This window comes from Oculina patagonica, chromosome 8 (assembly GCF_052425735.1).
Source record: "Oculina patagonica isolate OP01 chromosome 8, crgOcupat, whole genome shotgun sequence".
Taxonomy (NCBI): Eukaryota; Metazoa; Cnidaria; class Anthozoa; order Scleractinia; family Oculinidae; genus Oculina; species Oculina patagonica.
The window spans coordinates 6,286,823-6,310,623 of record NC_135765.1 but is presented as its reverse complement, the minus strand read 5'-3'; the positions used below and the strand labels follow the sequence as shown (position 1 = coordinate 6,310,623).

Here is a 23,801-nt window from a genome sequence, read left to right as displayed (position 1 = left end):
CGAGTATAGACAGTTCAACCCAAGACCTCGTCACGCCATGCTCTTTTGAATTCTAATTAAGTCTCGCTTGCATGCACTTCCGGCTTTCTCTGGAATCGAGCGACAGTAGCGAGGAACACGAACAGAGGACCGAACACCCGGACCGAACAGCTTAGGGATTTCTTCTCGAATGGGAAACTGCGAATCTAAAATCGTGAGTACCTAGCTATTACCTTGGTAACTTGTATGGCGATCATGCATCGTCCTGAGCTGGCGAATTTTGCATGCACTTGAACATATCGTATTGATGTTGGTTGCAAATATCCATGTGGAGGAGTTTTGCTAGACTGTTTGTTTTTGTACTGCTAAATCCCAAAGTCACGAAACGATTGTCGATCTGAATTTTTTAACAAAGAGACTAACACAACTTAAAATTTCAGTGGTGTCAGATCTATTAAGTTATTACAACGCTCAGAGCATCCTCGGAGACTCAGTGGCAGTTAGTCGGGCCGAAACGAAGTACAGTCAACTTTCGCCTTGCAGACACCCCGCTATTGCGGACACTCGCTATTACGGAAAAAAATCCAGAACCCCGGCGATAGAGGTTTGACTGGAAATGACTCCCGCTATTACGGACTCTCGCTATAACGGACACTAAACGACGCCCCGAGCGTGTCCGCTTTAACGAGAGTTGACTTTTGTAGACAGGGCAGAAATCGTCTCTCTTCTTTAAAACTTTCGTCGCTACGTTTCTGCTCCGTTTACTTCGTTTTGCCCCGACTTACTGCCTATGGGTCTACGAGGATGCGCTCAGAGGGGAACTACGGCGTAAAATTGCATTATCTGTAATGTACTTTCGACTTCAATGCTCAAAACCGGGTCATTAATAATATTTTGTGATAGCAGAGCTGTCTCTTACCTAACGCATAATGATTAGAATATTACTCCGCATAAACTTGATCCAGTAAATTCATATACTTTCAGGAGACTTCTTGGTGCTTCTCATAACAAACAAAAGGAAAGGAGAGAAAAATGAAGCAGAAAAAAATAGATTCTCCCTCAAACATCCGACTCAACTTAAACTAAAAAGTTTGATTTAGCTGATTCCGCGAAACAATATATTGTTGCTTTACGAATTCCTAGAACTGGAGGATCTGTCTCTATTGATTTTTTTTGCTATCTGCAATATTATTAAATTTTAATAGTTTTATTGATCTATTATCGGACAAAATATCTTTTCAAAGCAGAGTTAATCAGTTAAACGCTACTGAAAAGCAAGATTTGAAAACCTGGCTCAGTCTGGTTACATTACATATAAGTCACGCAATGCGCTGTAAATAATCCAATAATCTGTAAACGTCACGCAATGCGCTGACTAAGTAGACATGGAAAAGTGACATACAAGTATGTTTTAAAAACGATTCGCATTAACTGCTTATAATTATAATGAATGTTTTAATACAGTTTTCCAAAATGATTTGATACTTTTTACTTTTTAAGGACTAAAATCGTCGAATCGCGTTTGTCTAACTGTGGCCTAACATGGCATCACCAACAGACGCAGAAGATGCCTTTCGTTCAACGAAGGGAAAAGAAAATTTTCAGCGACTGACAAGACTTTTGATGTGTGGAGGTGTCCGGCTTTTACGAGAAATGTTTGATTCTTTTCACTCACCCACTGATCTGCCATTAAAGCTTGGTGATCCTGCTATACAAACCCAATTAAGAAGAGCGAGAATTTCTAAACCAGAGTGGGATAGCCTCTACCCTTCCCCTGGTACGTTTGGCAAGTCTGCCGATTTCGATATCACCTTAACTTTCAGATTGCTAAGAACAATATGCAATCTGACAGAGCCCCCTACCGGCTGGGACAATTTACCAAACAGTACAGACTACAGTCTTGAAGCAGATTTGGCGCGAATAAAATTCTACCGCAATTCCATTTACGGTCACAACACGACAATGGAAATTACGGACTCTGCGTTCGGTAATTTCTGGACAGATATCAGCGAGGCTCTCTTACGAATTGCTGAGTCAATCAGTCCAGCAAAGAGAGTTGAATGGATGAAGTCCATTGATAAATTGCTGCGTGATCCTCTAACAACTGAGGCACAGAGATATGTGGATGAACTTCAGTTATGGTACAAGAACGACATGGAAGTCAAAGATGCAGTAGAACAAGTAGGAAATCAACTCCAACAAGTCAACACAGATATCAGAGCTCAGCTCCAACAAGTTTATGTAGATGTCACAGATCAGCTCCAACAAGTTAACACAGATATCAGAGATCAGCTGCAACAGCTTCAGCAAAGACAAGGTAAGCTTTCGAAATCTTTATTGCTTTGATTGCACTGTTAGTTTGGTGTCACCTTACAGCATGGAGTCATTACCCCTCTGCTTGCGATTTCCATCTTGAATTGATGTTTTCTTATTTACTATCCAAGAGCTAACCAATGAGGCTGCCGGCCAAGAAAGTTCTTTTTTCTGAGACTTCTATCAAATGCCTTTTATCTTGAGGGTCTAAAGCACTCTTACTGCTCTCAATTGTAAGACCTTGCTTACCTGTAGATCGGAGAACGAGATTGAGTAAGAGTACAAGTTCTTAAACTTGGTGCTTATGCTTTCGATTATCGCTTAATTGCACACCAATCTCGCATCGATAGTTCAACCGGTCAGCAACAGGGAGAAACGAGAGCTCTGGGAGTGACTGGATTGATATTCCAAAGTCATACTCATACTCAATCTCAGTTTCGTAATTCTATCGAGAGGACCCGGCTATTTCTGAATGTTTTTGCACGCAGACAAAGCTTTGGCCGTTGCTTCATAGCGCCGTTCAAAATGATCTTGAAGCCGAGGGCTCTTTTATAAAGGTGGTTAAATGATTTAAATCTGATCAGTTCATAAGGTAATGTAAGATATTTTGCAATAAATTGTGACTGAGAATGTGTTCTTTTGATTGTACAGATTCTCAACCAGTTCGTATTACCATCGTGGTGGAGGTACATCATTATCATCATCAAGGATATCGCCATGGTCCTCCAATGCCAAAGGTCCCGAAGCTTACCTTCTGGAATGTTATTAAGGAGCGGTCGTTAAAGGTATTTCTACAGTACTTGAAAGCGCAGCTTGGACTCGGTGTTGAAAGCTACAACTTAGGAAGTGTATTGGTAACTGTGACATGCAGCTCGCTGCAAATCCTTGAAGGTCTGTGGCAAGATTACAGTAGCGGTCATCTAAATAAAGTTGCCGAACAAACACTCGCAACATCTCAAGTTTTGGAAGAGCTTGGGCTTGATGAGCTGAAACTGAAAACTACAATTTTAGAGGATGAGTACAGAAAGTGCAAAGAGTTCTTCTTAGGGAATGCAGATAAGGTAACTGGATAATATAGAGTGACATGTAGTTTAAATTTATTCGAGAGATAGATGAATCTTAATTATAATAATGCTTATAGTAGTATTTTTAGTCGTAAGTTTTTATTTACTTGATGTATTTTTAAATGTGTAAAAGCAAACGTACTAAAATAATGCAAATTCCAGCTTAAACTACCTATGTTTTTTATAACAAATTTTTATTCTGTTGTTTTCAATGTAAACTGGTGAAGAAACAAGAACGTTCTCTGCAAGAACCGACCAATCTGGATGATGTGGAGTTAACTATGGGCAGTGGTGGAAAAGAAAAAAAAGAAGGCCGCGAAATTAAAGCTTCAAAACCACCAGGTATCTAAACTAGGATTGAGACTCTAGATCTGCACATTTATTTGTAAAAAAAAGACTTTAGTTATGCTATGTGCAATAGTTTATAGTATATAATAAAACAGTGGATAGCGTTTTTGGCGCGCGCTGATTGGCTACTCAAACTCCGAACATCCTTTGTTATTTACCGGCTCCGAGCAACGTGCGCTAGAAAATTGTAATTGTTGCAGGAATAAATTAGTGAAAAATCACCCTCTTCGGGTTATACCATCTTACTGTTTTAGTATACACTAAAGCAAATAATAATAATATCCACCACTAGCCACTTAAACTTTGGTGAATAGTTGTTAAATAGTTAGTACATTGGCTCTTGTAGGAAAGAGGAAATTCAAACCCTTTGGTCCTCTTGTGTTGACAGACAGTTTACTCTCACAGTGCACATCTCCACACAGTAGCATGAGTGGGTACCAGCAACGTGTCAGAGTAACCTGACAAAATGCTACAATAAACTAGCGTTCCATCCAGGGGGGACTAGAATTACTTCTTGTACTTCATTCAAGGGAATCAAAACCGATGACTAAACAATTTTAGGCAACCTTGATCCCGAGGATTGTAATACTTGCATTGAGCTATTAGAAACGACTTTAAAAACATTTAATAGTATGGTATAAACCTTGTTGTGTATTTCCGTTTTTTGTTTGCATTTGACGGGGCAAAAGCCAGCACTTCACGTAAGACTGGACGACAACTGCAACAAGAATGGAAGTCTGGGAAACCAAGACGTAGTGCAAAGCTTACGATTTCCGATGATGAAATTGGTAAATTTCAGGTGCCTGGGCCCCGGTTGCATAAAGCAACTTAAGATTAAGTGGAATGTTCTGCAACCATTCCCTGAGTCCCCGAACGTTTTGTTGCACAATATTATGGATAAATCAGCCGAAGGTGGATTAAAGAGTTTACGAGAAACACAATGCTGTTACCAAAATAGAGAACAGTTGTTCTAAATCCTACCTTATGCAATCGGGCCCTGACTTTGTGTGACTATACGGGATTATTGTTCAATTTCATAGTGATATTGTTTTAGCGTTAGAAGTAAGCAAACTTTTAAAATCAGTTTCCGTTGGTCACACCTAAAGAATTGCATACACTCGTCATGCTCGTAAGCAAGTATCCATTTCCGATCGTTACACTTTAGAATAGCTGAGGTTGGAATCAAACGAAAGCAGGCACAAAATAAATATAACTTTACTGCGGTGTAAATAAACGTCTATCTAAGCAGCTTTACGCAACCTTTACATCTTTTAAAAATTTCGGTTAATATATACTTATTTAATCGTGGTTAACGTATAGCGCAGTTACAAAGCTCAATGCACTTCACAGTTAGAGTTACTAGACGAGATCGGACATCAGCATATTAGGCGCCTTTGGCAGGCGCTATTCGTCCATATATGATCTCGTCCCACCACCCAACCCATGGATACATGTGAATAGGCCGGACCAGAACACCGAGAACTCCGTGCCCTACTCTTTGCGATATAATAAGTGTGTGGGTTCTTTAACGGCCCCTGCTGACCATAACACTGAAGATGCAGGAGACGGGGCCTACGGTTTAATATCGTCCTTATCCGAGAAGACTAGAACATCTAATCATTTGCAGATGTCATTGCAAAGGCAGCATGTTCGAATTCTCCTCAATTATTTTAAGACCCTGAGTTTTGGTCCGGTCCGGCCCAAGACCTACCGCTAGACAGTCCGGCGCTCTACCAACTGAGCTAACTAACAACATTTGATTAATAGCGTAACTTGGGATAACCAACTTGAAGGAGATTTAACCCAACCTTGATTTTCCGTAAATCTCTATTTTTATAGAAGATGACATTTCGCAGCTGTGTAGTAGAATACTTGATTACAAGGTCGGGACTTACGAGGATTTTCATGATGCCTTGGATAGCGAGATGGACGGCTGTAGCTTGAATATCGCGCTCTTTGGTATGACTGGCTCTGGAAAATCAGCGCTGATTAACACCATCTTTCAGTCCTTGGATCTGGATTCGGAGCCGGCTGTCACTCAGAGCATGGGAAAAGAAGGAACGAAGATTTTGGAGACTTGTGTTCTTCCTGGGAACCAAATCACGCTATACGACACGCGAGGATTCTTCGAGTTGAACAAGACTGAAGAAGGTAGCTTCTTTTTATCTAAGAATTTCATTAAGATTTTAAGACTGTGTATACAATATGTAAGTCCCGCAGAACAGGAACTATACTAAGGTCACGCCGAATACTCAATCAAAGGCTACGACTATTTCGCATCAGTTGATTGAAATGATCGTCAATGTTATTAACCTGTCAGCAGGCTCTCCTGCGAGAATGGGGCGAAAAGACAGCCGGAAGAAAAAGGAATAGGGAAAGGGAAGAGCCTGTTGATAAAGGACTGAAACGACGGAAAGTGACGGAAAGAGAAAGGACTGGGGCAATAGTCGGCTATAGTCATTTCCATCAATCTCGAGCCCAGAGTCCGTCTATGTCGGTCAGCGGTACGGGACGGACTTTGGGAAACTGGAATTGATCAGATCAATTTCAGGTCGATTTCAGGTAGAACCTTGGTCTTCCGGTTTTTATTGCACATGCTCTCAGGTCTAAGCGGAAGTAAATTTCCCAGAACGGAAGTAAATCGAGAAAGTTGAACTATTTCTAACACAGTATCGACAGAACTGGTGTCTATCGAAGCAACAAAAGCAACAAAAACGTTCTGCAGTTAACAAAAGAGAGAGTTAACAAAAGAGCGTCTGGTGTTCTGATTTCCGTTAGTCTCTTTCTTGAGCATACTGCTATATTTGTTTTAAATCAAAAATCTTGTTTGCCTTCCTGGATTCCGCCTGTAAAGACTGCGTGCGTGTGTCAGTTGTTGTTTTGCAGACGACGGCGAAGAAATTTACATAATGCACAACGCACGGACAAGCTATTGTTATGTTGATAAAATTTTTGTTTGGCAACTTTCGTATATTTCAGAGGTTTCTCGCTAACAGCGCATCTTTTCATGATAGATTGAATGTTTTCGAGCAAATATTTTTTTCCTCGTCGAATGGCGGTAATATTAATAAAGACGTTTAAGGCCACACCGGTCAACGCTATTCAAAAGGTATAATTAGCATTTCGGCGACTCAGCTCGTGCACACAATTAACGCAATTCACGTGCACACCATTGTACAATTCCCTTTTTTCAGCAAAACAACAACGCGTAATGTTCAAATTCTGCGTTATTAATTATGTTGAATCGAGCACTGTCTGCAATAATCAGTTTTTCAACCGTAACGGAGATTTGAATGAAAACAGTAGTTCTAGCGAGATTTGTAAGTCAACTATAAATTGAGTTTTCAATCGACCTTGTCCTTGGTGACGCCGTCATTGTTGTTTTAAAACTCCGTTCAGAATTCACCTTTAAAGGAAGTCCTTTTTTATTCATGGTGTCTTTTGAGTTCAAAAATGGTAGAATTAGAAAATACTTCATTTATGTAGCGCCATATCACGAGTTCTTAGGTATTTTACAAAATTAAGGTGATACATCTGAACATTTGACCATGGAAAACAAAAAATGTTTTTCCAGGGTTTCCGGTTTGGTTTACTTCCGGGGAAGATTTTCAGACTTCCGTGTTGATTTCTATTGTTCTGTGAGGACCAGTAGGACACTGAATTAAAATTCAGTTTCCCAGAGTGAGTCCCGGCGACCCTACCGCTGACCAACCGCTGACGGATCGCGGAGCCGGGGGTCACTCTGGGCTCGAGATTGCATTTCCATTGGAACCAGCTCATGAATTTGGGGGGGGGGGGGGGGTGGGTCCTCCCTTGAGGTCCTTCGGATTTCTGGTACATATACCTACTTCCATCTCGTTTTATTATCAATTAACATACTCTGAAAAAAAATTTCTAATCAAAACAGGGGAGCTGTTTCGCATTCTCTTTGGAATTGAGCGAGCAGGAGATGATTTGACCCGAGATTACAAGAGCGCTCAAAAGGCAGAAGCCGCTGGTGTTGGTGCTCACAGACTCAAGAGGCCTCCAATTTTAGACCGGATACACGTTGTATTATGGGTTATAAAAGCTAATGACATCAGATTTCAAACAGGGCAGTACAGAGAAATTATCAAGTTTGTTCAAGACCGACTGAAACAAGAAAGTGAGTAAATTGGTTTGTTTAAAAGGGGGGACATTGGGGTTTGCGGTATTGCAGTATTAGCCAATTTTTTTATGCGGTATTTCGGAAATTTTAATTTAAAATTGCGGTGCGGGATGCGTTTACTTAGCGTTTTGGTCGACGATGGTCGGTATAAAATCTTATCCTTCAAATTTTTCCGACCACTTTTGCCGTTTCTGTTCGTTTCGGAAGCCAGCTGAAACAACCTAATTTTATCAAACATTTTTTATCTACAATTTGATTGTTTTAATAACCAGTTTATAGTCGTGTAATTTTTCAATGGGACCACCGCTCGTTTTTGCCTTGCTTTTTGTCCTTTACGTCAACAATTCCGCCAGCTATGCAAGCTGTCTATGAAATTGTGGTATTTTCCGATTTTTTCTTTGCGATATTTGCCGAATTTTTTGCAGTAATGCGGTGTGCAGCACCCCCAATGTCCCCCTCTTTAAACAAAGGTTTATATATAGACCTATATGTATAAAAGAGTTCGTTATTTTCCGAAAAAATCGCATCACAGCACATCATTCCATATAACATTACATACATAGAGAATACGACACTTTTAGGATCCCTCCTTTAGTGGCTATCTTCAGCTTTTTTTAGTAAGCATTTTTTGAGCTATTTTCTCTTTCTTTTATTTTAAATGCCATGTATTTACTGAATTAGGTTGTCGTTAACTGAGAGAGTAAGAGAAATAAAAAAAGTAGCGGGAACTTAATTACAAAAGCAGTGGGGACTGGTTCTGATCCTTCTGGTCTGCGCCAGGGATCGGGACCTCTGGGCTTTTCTGAAAAGCCGCCACAAAGGCGTCTGAATCTGATTGGCTGTTGAAAACTTGTTCGTTTCACCACAATTTCCGGTGAACGCGCACAATCAAACCGGAACCAGGATTTCCTGATTTCTCGTCCAGAGCCGTTGAGGTTCTTGACCGCTGGTCAAGGGGAACGCAGGCTCTTTGAACGAAATTGGTTCTGTCCAGGTCAGCCATTTTTGGACACTGGCTTCCTGGTATAAGTTTGAAATATTCAACCTTCAGTCAATTGTTTAGGGTTGTCGTTGTTGTTGTTGTTGTTGTTTATGGTGTGCAATCACACGATGTGGGTTCCACAGTGGCGTTAGGTTTATTCGCTGTAAAGGTGCTTGTGTACGTACCAAGGATGATAAAATTACTTTTACTTTATAACTAACGTAAAATTACCTTTATGTTTATGACAGTAATCACGATCATCACCGTCATCACGTTTGATGACCAAATCCAGAAAAAGCCAGACGCCGATGAAGAAAGGAAGAAGTTAAAGAAAGCAGCTATTGAAGTCACTGGAAGCGACAAGAAAAATGTGTTCTTCATCGCTAACTCGGTACGTGGGCACAAAGATCACGATTCAGAGTACAAGAAACGCGTGCTGGAGATGTTAGAACAGGCATTAAAGTGCGGAGAGCGGTCAATAAGGATGCGACAAAGTACAAGAGAAAGGCCTAAAAAGCAGGCACGGTATTCTGAGTCTGATACTCATGTCGGTTAATACGGACAACGCAGTTAACACCAGTTTATGCCAACAACGGACACTTTTCTGTGACCCAAGTGAAACGCTCTCGCACAAAGCTAACCTCGTTTTACGGCTTTTCTCACTGCTTATCAGTGCACCGTACATTTTCATTTGTAACGATTGTATGCTTATTTCACCCTGTCAGAAAAGTGAAAACTTCCTAAAGGTCAATGTGTTTTTATAAGTAATACAGTAGCATAATCACGTTTCATGCTTGACAAGTGTCTTTCTTCCCGTCTTTGACCGGCATGAATACTAAAGTGTGAGACATCTGACTCATTGAATAAGCGTGACGTGTTTTCACTTTGAACTAAAGCTACAATCAAGACATAAGCCACCGTTGTGTTTCTTTTTAATTGTAGGCTTTAGTCGTAAATAAATATCTGACACATACGTATTCCTTCATTTCTCTTGACAAGATTTACCGATTCGAAAGGCCGGAGGGAGGGAGAGCGGGGAGAAATGCAGCTTTTTTCAGTACTCTTCCCTCCTGATCCCCGGTCCTGATTAAGTTGATGACAGCTTAGTATTCGAAGAAATAAATCTTCGTACGCTGCGTGACACTTGTTTATTAAAGTATTTGATTGCAAAAGTGCATTTTAAAAAGTGCCAAGTTCAAATTCAAATCCCCGGCCCCCCGGCCTTCGTTTCCCCTTCTACGCATTCTCGGAATATTGCTTCCAGCTTCCCCCCCTTCCGCCCCCAGCCGAAACCATATACGTTCTATCAAGCATTAACCCATTGTTTTCCATCGGTTGATATGGGCTTTCTAAGAATTCTAAGAATATTCAGTTTATTTTTAGCCTCCATAGAAGAGTTTCTTTACACACCTTAAATTTTCTCTGCGAAGTTTGTTTTCATTTCCGTTTTGATTAGTTTCTGTGGCGGCGTTTTCAGTCCGACTTTTAGCTTATTGACGTTTAATTTTTCTATCTTTACATTTCTTAAATTCGGCTGTTGCCGAGTACAAACAGTTCAACCCAAGATGTCGTCACGCCATGCTGAATTCTAATTAAGCCTCGCTTGCATGCACTTCCGGCTTTTTCTGGAATCGAGCGACGGCGGCGAGGAACACGAACAGAAGACTGAACAGCCTAGGACGTATTTGTTCTCCAATGGGAAACTTCGAATCTAAAAACGTGAGTACCTGCCTGTTAACTTGGTAGCTTGTATGGCGATCGTGCATCGCCTTGAGTTGTCGAATTTAGCATGCACAGGAACGTATCTATTGATGTTGGTTGCAAATATGCATTTGCTAGACTGTTTGTTTTTTGTACCGCTAAATCCCCGAGTCACGAAACGATTGACGATCTGAAATTTTTACAAAAAGACTAACACAACGTTAAATTTTAGTAAGTGACAGAAGTATGAAGTTATTGCAACGCTCAAAAGGGAATTGTGGCGTCAATTTGTATTTTCTTAAATGCACACTTTAATGCTCATATAAAATAACATTTGTTTTATGATAGCAGTGCTGCGGGCAGTGCTGTTAAAATTCTTTCCTCCGCCTTCTGTATCCGTTTGCCATATAAAAGCCATCGATTCTTTTAAATTTCCCAAAATGATCTGATTCTGGACGGAAGCGTGTGGAATACAGTTTAATAAATTTGAAACTAAATCGACAGTGCGCACAATAAACAGCCATTACGCCGTAGACAGATACGAACATTTTATTAAAATGATGATTAACCTCCGCATGACCTTTATTTCGTAAATTCATATACTTTCAGGAGACTTTCCAGGTGCTTCTCATAGCAAACCAGAGGGACGGAGAGAAAAATATATAAAGCAGAAAGAAAATTAGATCCTCCCTCAAACAACTGATAACTGATAAGTTTGATACGATTCCGGAAAACACTTTTCTGTCGCTGTGCAAATTCCTAGAAGTTGCGGAACTGTCAGGGTTGAAATTGCCTTTCTAAGTTGCAATTATTAAATTTTAATGTCTCTATTGATCTGCTATCGAGAATAATGTATTTTTCAAAGTTGTGTTAATCAGCTATTTTTTGTTTCAACGCTATTGAAAAGCAAGATTTGAAAATCTGGCAAAACCTACATATAAGTCACGCACATGAAAGTAAATCTGTAGACGTCACGCGATGCAGACTAAGTAAACATGAAAAAGTGACATATGTTAAACGATTCCCAAACAAAAAAAGAAACATTGTTTTTATAAACTAATGAACAGCTTATACAGTTAAAATTTACATACAGGTTTTAAAATAATTATTTTTTACTCTCCTGACGTTTCTAGGACTAAAATCGTCTCTCTCGTTTGTCCAAGTGTGGCGTGACATGGCGTCCCTTACAGACGCAGAAAAAGCATTGCGTTCAACGAAGGGAAAAGAAAATTTTCAGCGATTAACAAGACTTCTGATGTGTGGTGGTGTCCAACTTTTACGAGAAAAGTTTGATTCTTTTCACTCACCGACTGATCTGCCATTAAAGTTAGGTGATCCCGCTATACAAACCCAGTTGAAGGGAGCAAAACTTACCAATCCAATGTGGGATTGCCTCTACCCTCCCCCTTCCCCTGGTACGTTTGGTAAGTCCACAGATTTCGACATCACTCTAATTTTCAGATTGTTAAGAACAATATGCAATCTGACAGAGCCTTCTACCAAATGGGACAATTTACCAAACAGTACAGACTATAGTTTTGAAGCAGATTTGGCGCGAATTAAATTCTACCGTAATTCTGTTTACGGTCACAACACGACAATGGAAATAACGGACTCTGAGTTCGGTAATCTCTGGAGAGAAATCAGCGAGGCTCTCTTACGGATTGCTGGATCTATTAGTCAAGTAAAGAGAGATGAATGGGAGATATCTATTGATGAATTGCTACATGATCCTCTGACAACACAGGCTCAGAGATACATGGATGAACTTCAGTTATGGTACAAGAACGACATGGAAGTCAAAGATACAGTTGAGCAGCTAAGAGATCAAGTTAGAGATCAGAATTGTCTAATCCAACAGCTCAACCAAAGACTAGGTAAGTTCTCAAAGTCTTAAGGGGGCTCACAACAGTTTCCAGCTACACATGTAGCTCTCATACTCTGATAGGTCAGTACTACAAATACTAAGGATGGGCCGATACTCGATACCAAATGTTCGATACATCGATATTTTGACAATTTTGAAAAGTATCGATACTTTCGAAAAATATCGCACTTTCGATACGCTTTCGATACTACACACGTGACCTGAGCCTGCGGTCTTCTGGTCAGCACCTGCGGTTGAAAAATACAATTTTGCTCAAAGAAATATTGATGTTCTTGTCAATAATTGAATTTTTCTTGCCTTGACTTTATGTCCACACATTGCTGATGCAACAGTGAAACAAAAAGACCAAAATCAGCATTCTTGGCTAACATTTATAATGCCAGGTCTGTCCTTTGTATGGTCACGTGACAAACCAATGACATCAGGATGGAAATGACGTCATAATATCGATATCGAGATCGATATCGAGAAAAAAGGCAAATATCGTATCGATATCGTATCGTTTTGAAAAACCAGTATCGGCCCATCCTTAACAAATACTGATATCAAACAAATGATGACTTCACTGGTTGCCATAGCAACAGTATAACCTGTTAATACACCCTAAATTTCTTTTTTAAGTGCTTATGTATCAAAAACGTGTTCAGTGACCCTCATTTCAGAGCCTCCTGAAATATTGAAATGTTTAAGGTTGCTCTAAAACCGCTCCGGATATATTTTGTCAACTTTACAAAAGAGTTATTCCATAATGAATCAAAGTGCCCGTTGGGCTGTCTCGTGTTACAGATCAGTAAAGTAGCACCCGTTGCTAACAATCATATAAGCTCAGAAAAACCATCTCCGGATTCTACAATATTAATTCTCAAATTTCATTCTCAAGCATTTGAATACACAGCTGACATTTGCAACAGCTTGTGCTATACCAGCATCGCACCATGTGCCCTTTCTTCACATTCTACTCAAATAGTCAAACCTGTCCAACTGTCCTTCTAAAAAACTCAACAAAATCTTCGCAATGATTTCTAAGGTATTCAACAACTGCAAAACGCACTATCAAATGATTTGCTAATTACATACTTAATTACCTACTTCCCTATTCGCCATCGGCCCTGAGGGCAGCAAATGACTTGCTACCGAGTTAAAGATCTGATGACTAACACTTCGAAAAACGAAAACAGTCTCCATTTCCACCACAATCATAGACTGCAAAACAGTTAACAGTCTATCTCCGGAAGTGTGGAAATGTGGAAATCTGGCGGATTGGAAGAAAGACTCGTTGCTCCTCGTATTTGTTTTATGCAGTTATTACCAAGTTCATAGGAATAGGAATCATGAAATCTTGCAATTTGTAATCTACTGAAGCTTTTAACCTACTTCTGAAATATACAGAGCCAGGAGCACTCAGCTGTGTAAAATCTGCATATTTAAATGGCAAAATGATAGTTGTATTTACATGTACAGTATTATAAATGGATTGTACTGTAATGCTTCCGTCTGTAATGCTCATATTACAATGTAAGTAAATGGAACTGAGAGACTTACATGTAATTTTCAGGCAAGTCACTTGGTTGAGTTTTTTTCTACAATTACATGTACATTTGCCAGGAGCGCATTACTAGTAATGGCTCCTGACAAAGCCCCATTCTGATGACTTAGTGTCTTCAAAATGTCATATAACGTTCTAGAAATCGTCCTTTAAATAAATATTCTATTTTACATAACTTGTTCAAAAATCACAACTCCGTCGTGCGCCACTAGTGAGCATATGAAAAAATTAAGGTCAATATTCAACAACTACTTCTGCTCTGCCGCTTAAAGACCGATGATAGCTTCCAATATGTAAAAGAAGTGTTCTATATACACCTCTGCACAAACATGTTACCCTACCGTTCACTCACCTTGCAACTAAAATTATTCTCAGTGAAAATAAACTAGAACTGTGCATGAAAAGCCCTCAGTCACATATAATAACCTTGATTAAATTATTAATTCTCAATACGCTTTTTAGAACTTCCAGCGCAACTTGTTGATACAGCTACCTAATTAGTAAGACATAAGTACACTGAACAAAGCAAATTTGTTTCCCGTTTCGCAGATAACGATATTCGCACTTCCCTTAATGGTTTTATTCTGTATCTACCGCGTATTCAATATACTGCTTTCCTATTATGGCCTGAATGAAGTTTAAACAATCTACCAAAACGCAAAATGAGATACCACTTCAATTTTTCTGTTTTCATGATAACTTCACTTAATATTCTCCTTTTGACACATCATTTGACATATCTGAAAAGTGCTCTGGCGCCAACAACCCTCGACCCGATTGTACACTACCCCCCGACTACCCACTACACAGTATCTTCGACAGATGTTGCCCGAACATTCAGTCTTTGTTTAGCAAGAACGTCACCTGACACTACACTCGAAATCTAAAGCCGAAGTGGTGAAAAGCAAAGCAAATTAGTTTCCTGAGAAGGTTTTTCGACGTAATTTGCTTCTCACTTCTTTCTAATGGGGATCTGTTTTATCTGGAGGCATTATGTATTAAATAGAGCCGTAAGATTGTGGCCAAGGAAATGTCTAGAGGTCATTGCATTTATAGTCTGCGCTGCGTGGTTTCCTGTTTGTTTCACACTTCTTTGCCACATGTTTTGCTAGTTTAGTTTGTTTTTGCTCAAGTCTATTTGTAAAATACGCTTTAAACTCTCGAAATTTACGCCGTGGAAGGACAAGATATATGTTCCGTGAAAACGTTGATTACTTGCATTTTGTTGATACTGTTGCAAGATGTATTGTGTATTATCACTTAATATATCTTGGTCCGGCTTCGCAAGTGACAACCGGAAATGAATTTGATTGCTTGACGCTTAAAAGACTTTATCCCTGGTCCTCTTCGTGCCAAATTTCGAGTTCAGTGCTCGCCTCATTTCATACCAGACCTTTCGTGCTTCTCTTCTCTTCAGGCGATCGAAATTATCAGCCCAAATACGAATTAGCATTTCTGATCATCGTCGGACCCATTTTTCGTAAGTTCTCTTTGCCGGTCCGGATTCGGGAGAAGATGCTGTAGATGTACTTGCAACAGCAACGGGACTCGTCGGGGAGCTCGTTATATCGCTCGATGCGCTCCCTGGCCTGCTTTGACTGCCTTCACCCACGTTTAACTGCGAATGCAGTTCATTCATAAAAGGACCAAACTGCTGTTGCTGATGCTGCTGCTGATCAAAAAAGTAACCGGATAAAATGGTGTTGAACTGAGAAAAAAGCCACCTCCATCCATGATCGAGTGTTCTAGCGAAGTTCCCGCGCTTTGTGATTGCGTGCGATCATGACCTTCAATGTCATTTCCCTGACAGGTTCTGTTATCACTGGAGACGGCTTCCTTTGTTATTAAAGACAAAATTTTGGAAAATCGGTTCGCCTTTTTTTTTAAGTGGAGGTCGCACTTAAAAATCTCGCGTGTTGATAGATTTTCACCGCAAAGTAAACAAATTCTTCCAAATTTTTTTTTAGTGCGACCCGGCCCTAAGAAAAACAAACAAAAAGGAATTATGAATTTGACTTTGTGACCTTAGTGTCTTCAAAATATCATATCACGTTCTGGAAAGCGTATACAATTAACAAAGCAAAGCAAATTAATTTCCTGTTTCTCAGATAACGATAATCGCACTTCCCTTAATCCTTTTATTCTGTTTCTACACTATTCACAATACGCCCTTCCTATTCTTTACTAAATAAAGTTTAAAGAAACGAACAAATCCGAAGATGAGATACCACATCAATATTTTTGTTTGCGTGGTAACTTCACTTAATATTCTCCTTTTGACACATCATTTGACATATCTGAAAACTGCTCTGACCTCAACAACCCTCGACCCTAACACGCACCAAAATGGCTTTCTTGTAACGCAAACAGAAATTTAACAACAGCTTTTCAGCCAGCCGCATACTTTAACAATACCCACCGCAAATATAATATCAAAACACAAACCTACCGTAAATATAAATTCATTTTCCATGTAAAAAACTACCTATTTAAGCAACATATGTGAGATAAAATCTCCTTATCAGATTTGGCGGTATTACTAAAGATGATACTTCATGTAATATATTACATTATTCACATACCTTAGTAATCCAAACATTTACACCATGTCTCACACGTGTAAATAAGCACGTTTAAAACTCGACAAGAGAAAACGCGCAATACGAAGAACAGCATCCCGATGCATCTTATCAGCAAAATGTATCTATGTAAATATGTCTATTTCTTACCTTGTTTCCTTGCTACTTTATCACTTCGTTACCTTACGAGAGGTCTTACACAAAGCACTATCCTGAGCTACCAAGTCCCCTCGGATAATCTCGTGTTACGTCACGGTCACGTCGTTCACGACGTGACCGCGACGTAACACGAGACAAAAATGGGGATCATCGGACTCGGTTTGAGTTATAAGCACTTTAATGTAAAATTAAGGGTGGTTTTTAAAGATTTTACCGTTGCTATGGTTATTAGTGACGTCATAAATAATCACAATTATCGGGCATTTGTTTGATACCATTTTTGCAGCAGTAACTGCAAAATGTTTGTAGCACTGAGCCATCAAAATATGACAGATGGAAAGTGCTTGAAACTGTTGTAGTTAGTTTGGTTTCTTTTAACATGACGTTATTACCTCTCTGCTTGCAATGACTGCAATTTCCTTCTTGAATTGGTGTTTTCTAATTTACTATCCAAGAGCACACCAATAGTACTACCGCCAAAGCATTTTTTTCTGTTGAGAATTGTTATCAAATGCATTTTTTACGCTTGCTGCTTTTAATAGACCATATTCGTATTCTCGGTATTGAACTGAACTAGCTTGCAGTGGAGTCTAATGCGGATACCCACTTTTTTAAACAGTCAAAATGTATATTTGTGTCGCAGGAAACCTTAAAATAATAGTCCATTTTAATTAAAAATTGCTATACTAGAGCACTGAAACTGTTAACGAGCATCGTTGACCGTCAACGATGTGACTGCGGATGGGTAGGATAGTAACATATTGCAACTTGAAAAAGTAAGCCTTACTTTCTCAAGTTGTTTCCGCAGGTCTCGAAAACAAAGTCGACATTTATAGCCGTAGATTGATTTCTTTCCGCAAATTAAGGTTATATCTTCCTTAAGATGTTCAAAGATAATGTTTCTTATGGGTAAGTTGCCTACCACTAATTTCAAAACAACCTAGACTTAAAATTAATTTGCCAAATCCTCCTGACATAGCTCCTTTAAAGGTCATAAAAGACAATTTGCAATGATTATGAATGAAGATGTGTTCTTTCGCGTTTACAGGTTCAGTTCTTATTAGCATTGGGGTAGAGGAACATCATCAAGAAAATCCCCAGAATCCTCCAGTCGCAGAGCTCACCATCTGGACTGTTATTTTGTCGTTTAAGGACTCCTTTGATCTATTACTGCAGTACTTGAAAGTTCAGCTTGGAGTTGGCGTTAAAAACTACAACGTAGGAAGTTTGTTGATAACAGTGACATGTAGCTCATTGGAAATCCTTGAAAGACTGTGGAAAGATTACAGCAGCGGCCATCTAAATGAAGTTGCCGAAGAAACACTCGTAACAGCTCAAGTTTTGAAAAAGCTTGGGCTTGATGAGCTGAAACTTACAACTACAATTTCACCGGATGAGTATGGAAAATGCAGAGAGTTCTTCTTAGGTATAGATCAGGTGAGACCGCAGATAATATTGCCATGCCATCTGCTATAAAATGTCTTTCTCTTCTTTGCATTAGTTTTTTTTCGTATTTGTTTTCAGTTTATAGTAAAAGCTGGATTTATTTGGCATTAATGTTAATACGTTCATTGTACTTAATGTTGAACAAGCTTTTGGTAGTTCCTTTTCCATAAAGTTCAGTGAACTTAATCTGTCCTTAATTGGTTCAGTTTTGTTTCAACACAATCATTTTATTTTTCTAGTCAGCAAAGGAAGACGAAGGACTGTTTCAACTTAGACACGAGCTGATGAATTACGACTTTCAGAAGTGCCCAAAAATTAAGGAGGTGGCTTTCGAATATCTTGCTGTCGACGACATCGATTTGATACGCGTTGCCGTAATAGGGCCTGCAGGTGCCGGGAAAACAAATCTCATAGGTAACTGAACAGAATTTAAATAACTGGACCAACAGCTATTAGCTTCCTTATTTTAGAAGCATAACTAGTAACATGACCATAAATACTTCATTGATCAAGGTTCAAGCAAGCACCGGTAAAAAAAAGAGTTTCCTTCAGGCCGTAGTATCTTATACCGCCGGAGCCAGCTTGAAGTACTTTTTTCTTGACCGTCCATTGCAAATTCTTTTAACCATTCTTCATTCTCACTGCCTTTAAAAGGTACTTTACAGAGAGCTCTTAAAGAACCCCAGACTGCCATGGATCCGGACCTGGAACGCTTGGAAGGTAGCATTGTTCTTGAAGAGCACTACCTACAGAAAAAAATACGAATGGTGGACACCAGAGGATTCTTTTTGAGCGATGAGCAGCTGGAGGACGAGCTGTTAGATATTTTGTCGGGAAGGTAATTAGTGTTGCACTTCACTCGAAGTTATCTTTAACAATTATTCCACGAGCGCGCGTTGGATATGAGATGGTAGATAGCCAACGAGGCGCATAGCGCCGAGTTGGCTATAACTATCTCATATCCAACAAGCGCGATTAAAACGCCCAAGAAATTGCAATATTTGAGTTCCCCAGCTGTTTTCGTTGACGAGTATCGGCTACCATATTTGTGGTCAATGGTATATGAGCTCATAAACCATTGCCTGTTAACCAATCAAAACTCAGGAATTGCGATATACCATTGCTAGTTTTTAATAATTCCAGATAATCTCTCTCCTTCAAAGAGGCTCCCGATAGGGGTTTTCGGTGTGGGGAGAATCGGCTGAGCAAAGTGAGTGCTGGCGCAAGAAAGCGGAGTGAATGGATCTCTCTTCTTCTGCGCCTACACTCACCTTACCCAGCGGATTTCCACAACAAACACCCCATAGAACCTCTGCGGAGGAGAGAGGCTAGAAATTATAAGTTCTATTTAAAAAGCAATTCTGAATTTGTTGTTTTTTGTCAAGGATATAACGTGTTGTATTATGTACCGTAAATAGGTAATGCGTTTTTCTTCTTTTCTTTTAAGTAGAGGTTATGATGTATTGTGAAAGTCTATTGTAGAATAAATTATTACATTGTAAGTAATGATCCGTATAAAGTTCTTTGTAAGTATTGTATTGTGGAGTGTTTGTGTCATCAACTTGAAAAATATATAAACATAAGAAAATAACATGGAACATGTTAACCCCAAAAGTGAAATCCATGTCACAGCTTTGCTTCTTATTGAAACATTTAAGTCCACAATGAATGCAGACACAGCGATTTTTCTTGTGTTGGAAAACGACCTACACGCTGTTTTCATCTATTTCTTTTTCTTATTTTTTTCTTTTTACAGACTTCGTCCAGGAGATGCAATTGTTCGAAATTATGACAAGGAAGGAGATAAAATGGCAAACACCACAATAAGAATAGATTCAGTTTTGTCAGATTACGTACACGCTGTGATTTTTGTTCTGAACGGAAACGATCCGTGCTTGATGGACGGCAGCTACAGAGACAAACTGCAAACCTTGAGAGAGCACCTTAACAAGGAAGGTAATAAAGATATTTACCCAGCTACTGGTTAAATTCATTTAACAGCTTTACTTCTAATTAGGACATTAATGTCTTAGACGCCAAATGCAGACACGGTGATTTTTCTTGTGAGGTAAGAAAACTATCTGCACATTGACTTAAAACTTTTCTTAGTCTGGGCCCAACCTGTCGTGTCACTGTGCGCTTTGTATTTCTGATAACCTGTTACATTCCATACTCCTGTGAAAGCATTTACCATTTCCCTTCTAGCGAAGCTCCCGAGCGGCCCGAAGGGACGCAGAGCGGAGCCCCATAACCATAGAAATAGGAGAACCATGCATGCACAGAAATAAGAGAACTATGAATTTGATTTTTCACGATCATCGTGGCTAGTGGTATGGGTTGCGGGCGCGTGCATCCTACGTACGACGACGTACGTACGACGTTGACGTCGCGCAACATGGTGCCCATACTCCATTTAATACTTCACAGTTATGTTCCGGTCACTGCTAACCTTTCACTTGTGGCTGATAACTTTTTACCTCATTTTACAGCTTATTGTCCTGTGACTGATTCCTTTTTCTTTACTTTAAGGTTATGCTCCCGTGACAGCGATTACCTGCCTGGATAAACGGACACTTTTGAAGAAGGACCAGGATGCAGTTTTAAAAATGGCGCAGAGGACAACCGGCAGTTCTAACCAGAGTACACACTTTATTACGATTTACACCTCATATGATGAGCATGAAATGATGTCCTATGAAGTGGATCGAGCCGCTCTACACATTCTGGATTCCGCTCTGGTCTCCGCTGAAAGGTTCATACAATTTAGCAAGCGGCGAGAGAAGAATCAGATGGAAAGGAAAGCCATGACTGGAGGTAAGTATTGTAGTTTTCTATCGATATTCTTTTTGTATAAAGATGCTTTTAGAAGGGATTTAATATGTTGTGGTTTTAATATCATTAGAAGCATTTTTATAGCCATTTGCATCATCGCAGATGCAGATTAATTTAGGCACGTTGGAAACTGGACAACAGTAAGCAGATTTATACCATAAATCCTCTGCAGGATTATATGTTTTATAACCGTCGCGTCAGAAAAAATATCTTTCTCTTTTCTCGCGACATGCGCTTTAGTTCACTTAAAATTCGCCTGACCAAAGGGACTCAATTCGCTTTCAATCATAAATTTTGAATGGAATACTTGTTACAGTTATATCTTACAGTTGGGCCCCCTGTGATAGGACACGGTACGAACTTATTGCTGTTTGCTGAGCATTAAATGTTTTCAAAGAAATTTATATTTATATTTCTGCCCTGTTTTAGCAAAAGGTATCCAGTAGACTGCCCGGGTGGGGGGGGGGGGGGTTACTCTGACAGAAAGGCCTCCAATTCACTGGCACCCAGCCTCCCTCCTCCTGAGAGCCCCTAGCTAGCCTCGGAGGGCTAGTGGAGTCCGTGTGCATTGTCGTCCCCGATCACATCTAAGCTAGGTAGCTCAATTCTGTTGCCCCAAAATGACAATCATGGCATAGACTACGAGAAGTCCCTATCTTCGAAAAAAACTCTTCGAAAAAAAGTTTTCGCTTCAAGCTCGACGGACTCTGTGAAAAAATAGGGACTTCTCGTAGTCTATGCCATGATTGTCATTTTGGGGCAACAGAATTGAGCTGCCTAGCTGCAACAATGTGGCAGCTAGGCAGCTCAATTATTGAGCGGCAAAATGACATTTTTTATTTTTTCGCATCACGCTCGACGGACTCTTCCAAAACAAATTTCGCTTCAAGCCCGACGGACTCTGCGAAAAAAATCGGGACTGTTCGTAGTCTAATCATGGCAACAATACCACGATATTCTTGTGACTGGCAAAGTCTGTTGAAAGTGGCAAAACTTGACTTTGCCCACCCCACTAGCAAGCCGGCAATTCAATGCCTGTCCCAGCCCAGGGCTCCCAAGGACTATTAGGTCTTTGGCCCAGCTATTCGGCTCAATCTTCCTTGACGGAGCCTAGGAGGGTTGTGGACCGTTTCGGTGAACACCTCCGTTTTTTGAAAGTCTTCCATCAGAACCCCTGCCCACCAAAGAGGCGGATTCCCTGTTGCCGAACACTTCAACCTTCCCGACCTCAACAAGATCAGTGATATGTGTGTCTGTGGTAAGTCAGGTTAAGGGCGAGATAGCAAGAAGACAACGCGAGGAAAGGAGGTTGATCTTCAAGCTCGGAACACTTGCCCGAGTTTAAACTCAGATTTTAAGTGTTACACTGGAATAAAATATCAATGGCTTAATTAAATTATGCAGCAATTAAGATCTTGTGAATGCGCAGCCATTAATAGTGCTCCCTTATTTTTGAATCTTCCTACTAGTTCCCAGTGGCGCGGAGAGTGTTGAGCAGTTCCTTGCTCGTCTTGAAAAGAAGTACAACTGGACCAACCAGGGAAGAAAGAAAGCTCTGCTGGAAGACCTGCGCAAAAAGGATATCACCATTGTGAAGGTCCTCAAGAAACTATGGAACGAAATTAAGTCAGAACTGAAATTGTCCATTGGCATGAAGATAGGCTTGGAAGAGGAGATAAAACACCTAGGCACTTAGACTAAAACAAACTTTATTACCTCATCTTCGCATATTTTAAAGATTACTTTTTAAAAGCAATTTACCCATGTTAAAATGTTAGCATGCGTATGAGATGTTACATGGCGGGTGATAGGAGATAGGTATCGTCTGGGGGAAAAAGGAGAAAGCGAAAAATAAGACTTAAATATGATTGCTCACTCCTTACAGTCCATCCTCCTTTTTACCTTTTCCGCTTACTCTCACCGCCAAAGAACCTTAGTATGATCACTTGAATCTCTCAATCACTAGAACCACAATTTGTCACGAAGTGATTTGAATCAGAAGTGATTTTCCAATAGTCTGTTAAAAACTTTGGATCAAAATGGAGAACCGAAAGCAAACTTAAGTAAATCATTTCTGTGCTAGACTGCTTGCGGTCTTTTCTTTCTCTAGAAATTCATTTTGTGAGTGCGGAACATGGATTTACGAGCGCGAGGAGGGATTGGGTCGAGACAAGAGTGCACCCTAAGCTCCTTCTCGTCCATACCGCAAACCGCGGGCTCGTCGGACCTAAGTAGACTATTTCTGTGCATAATTTTATGACATCTTAGAAGACCTCTATACATATAGCTTATTTTGAAGAAATTTGTTACCTGATATATTACAAAATGTTATAGCATCTTATGCAAATAAAGAGTTTCAGCTTAAAATGCAGATATACGATGCTCTAATTTTGTTGCACAGTTTAATTGGTTCAAGGTTCAATTGGTTCACAATTGGTTCACGCTTTAACGTATACTATCGAGTAAGGGTACACGCGGGAAGTTTGGAGAGCACAAAAGAAGCGAAGCGTAACATCGCCTCGAGCAACTCTAGCTTCTTGAGTGCTCTCTAAACTCCCCAAAAATTGCACGTGGAGAATTTGTTTTTCGTCTCAGAAGGCATTTTTCTGTAGCTTTTCTTTTTCTCTCGTATGTCTTTGAGTTTTGAAAATTCATCTAAAATTCGCGTGGCTAAAAGTACCTTGATTCTCACAAGAGAGAGAGCTTCGCGTTTATCATGTCGTTATATCTCATTAGTATTCAGCACGTGCAGTAGCTCTCTGCTCCAACCCATACTAATAATGAATAATGAACCAATTGAACCAATTAAAATGTGCA

At 39.9% G+C, this 23,801-nt stretch overlaps 2 protein-coding genes across 3 annotated transcripts; both read left to right on the top strand.

The window, feature by feature from the left end:
- Window positions 1-69: 69 nt before the first annotated feature.
- Window positions 70-9,806, top strand: LOC144663008 (uncharacterized). 2 transcript variants are annotated; one of them, XM_078523936.1, is made up of 8 exons: window positions 70-193; window positions 1,480-2,296; window positions 2,944-3,353; window positions 3,584-3,698; window positions 4,394-4,492; window positions 5,544-5,855; window positions 7,612-7,848; window positions 9,082-9,806. In XM_078523936.1, the coding sequence occupies exons 2-8, from the start codon at window positions 1,522-1,524 to the stop codon at window positions 9,387-9,389; spliced, it is 2,256 nt and encodes a 751-aa protein (XP_078380062.1). In that variant the 5' UTR covers window positions 70-193; window positions 1,480-1,521; the 3' UTR covers window positions 9,390-9,806. The 2 variants fall into 2 exon arrangements, with proteins under 2 accessions (XP_078380062.1, XP_078380063.1); XM_078523937.1 differs by lacking the exon at window positions 4,394-4,492.
- Window positions 9,807-10,428: 622 nt separating this feature from the next.
- Window positions 10,429-23,359, top strand: LOC144663010 (uncharacterized). The gene is made up of 8 exons (XM_078523939.1): window positions 10,429-10,552; window positions 11,668-12,411; window positions 17,755-18,143; window positions 18,392-18,566; window positions 18,807-18,990; window positions 19,909-20,108; window positions 20,682-20,966; window positions 22,454-23,359. The coding sequence occupies exons 2-8, from the start codon at window positions 11,709-11,711 to the stop codon at window positions 22,678-22,680; spliced, it is 2,163 nt and encodes a 720-aa protein (XP_078380065.1). The 5' UTR covers window positions 10,429-10,552; window positions 11,668-11,708; the 3' UTR covers window positions 22,681-23,359.
- Window positions 23,360-23,801: the final 442 nt, after the last annotated feature.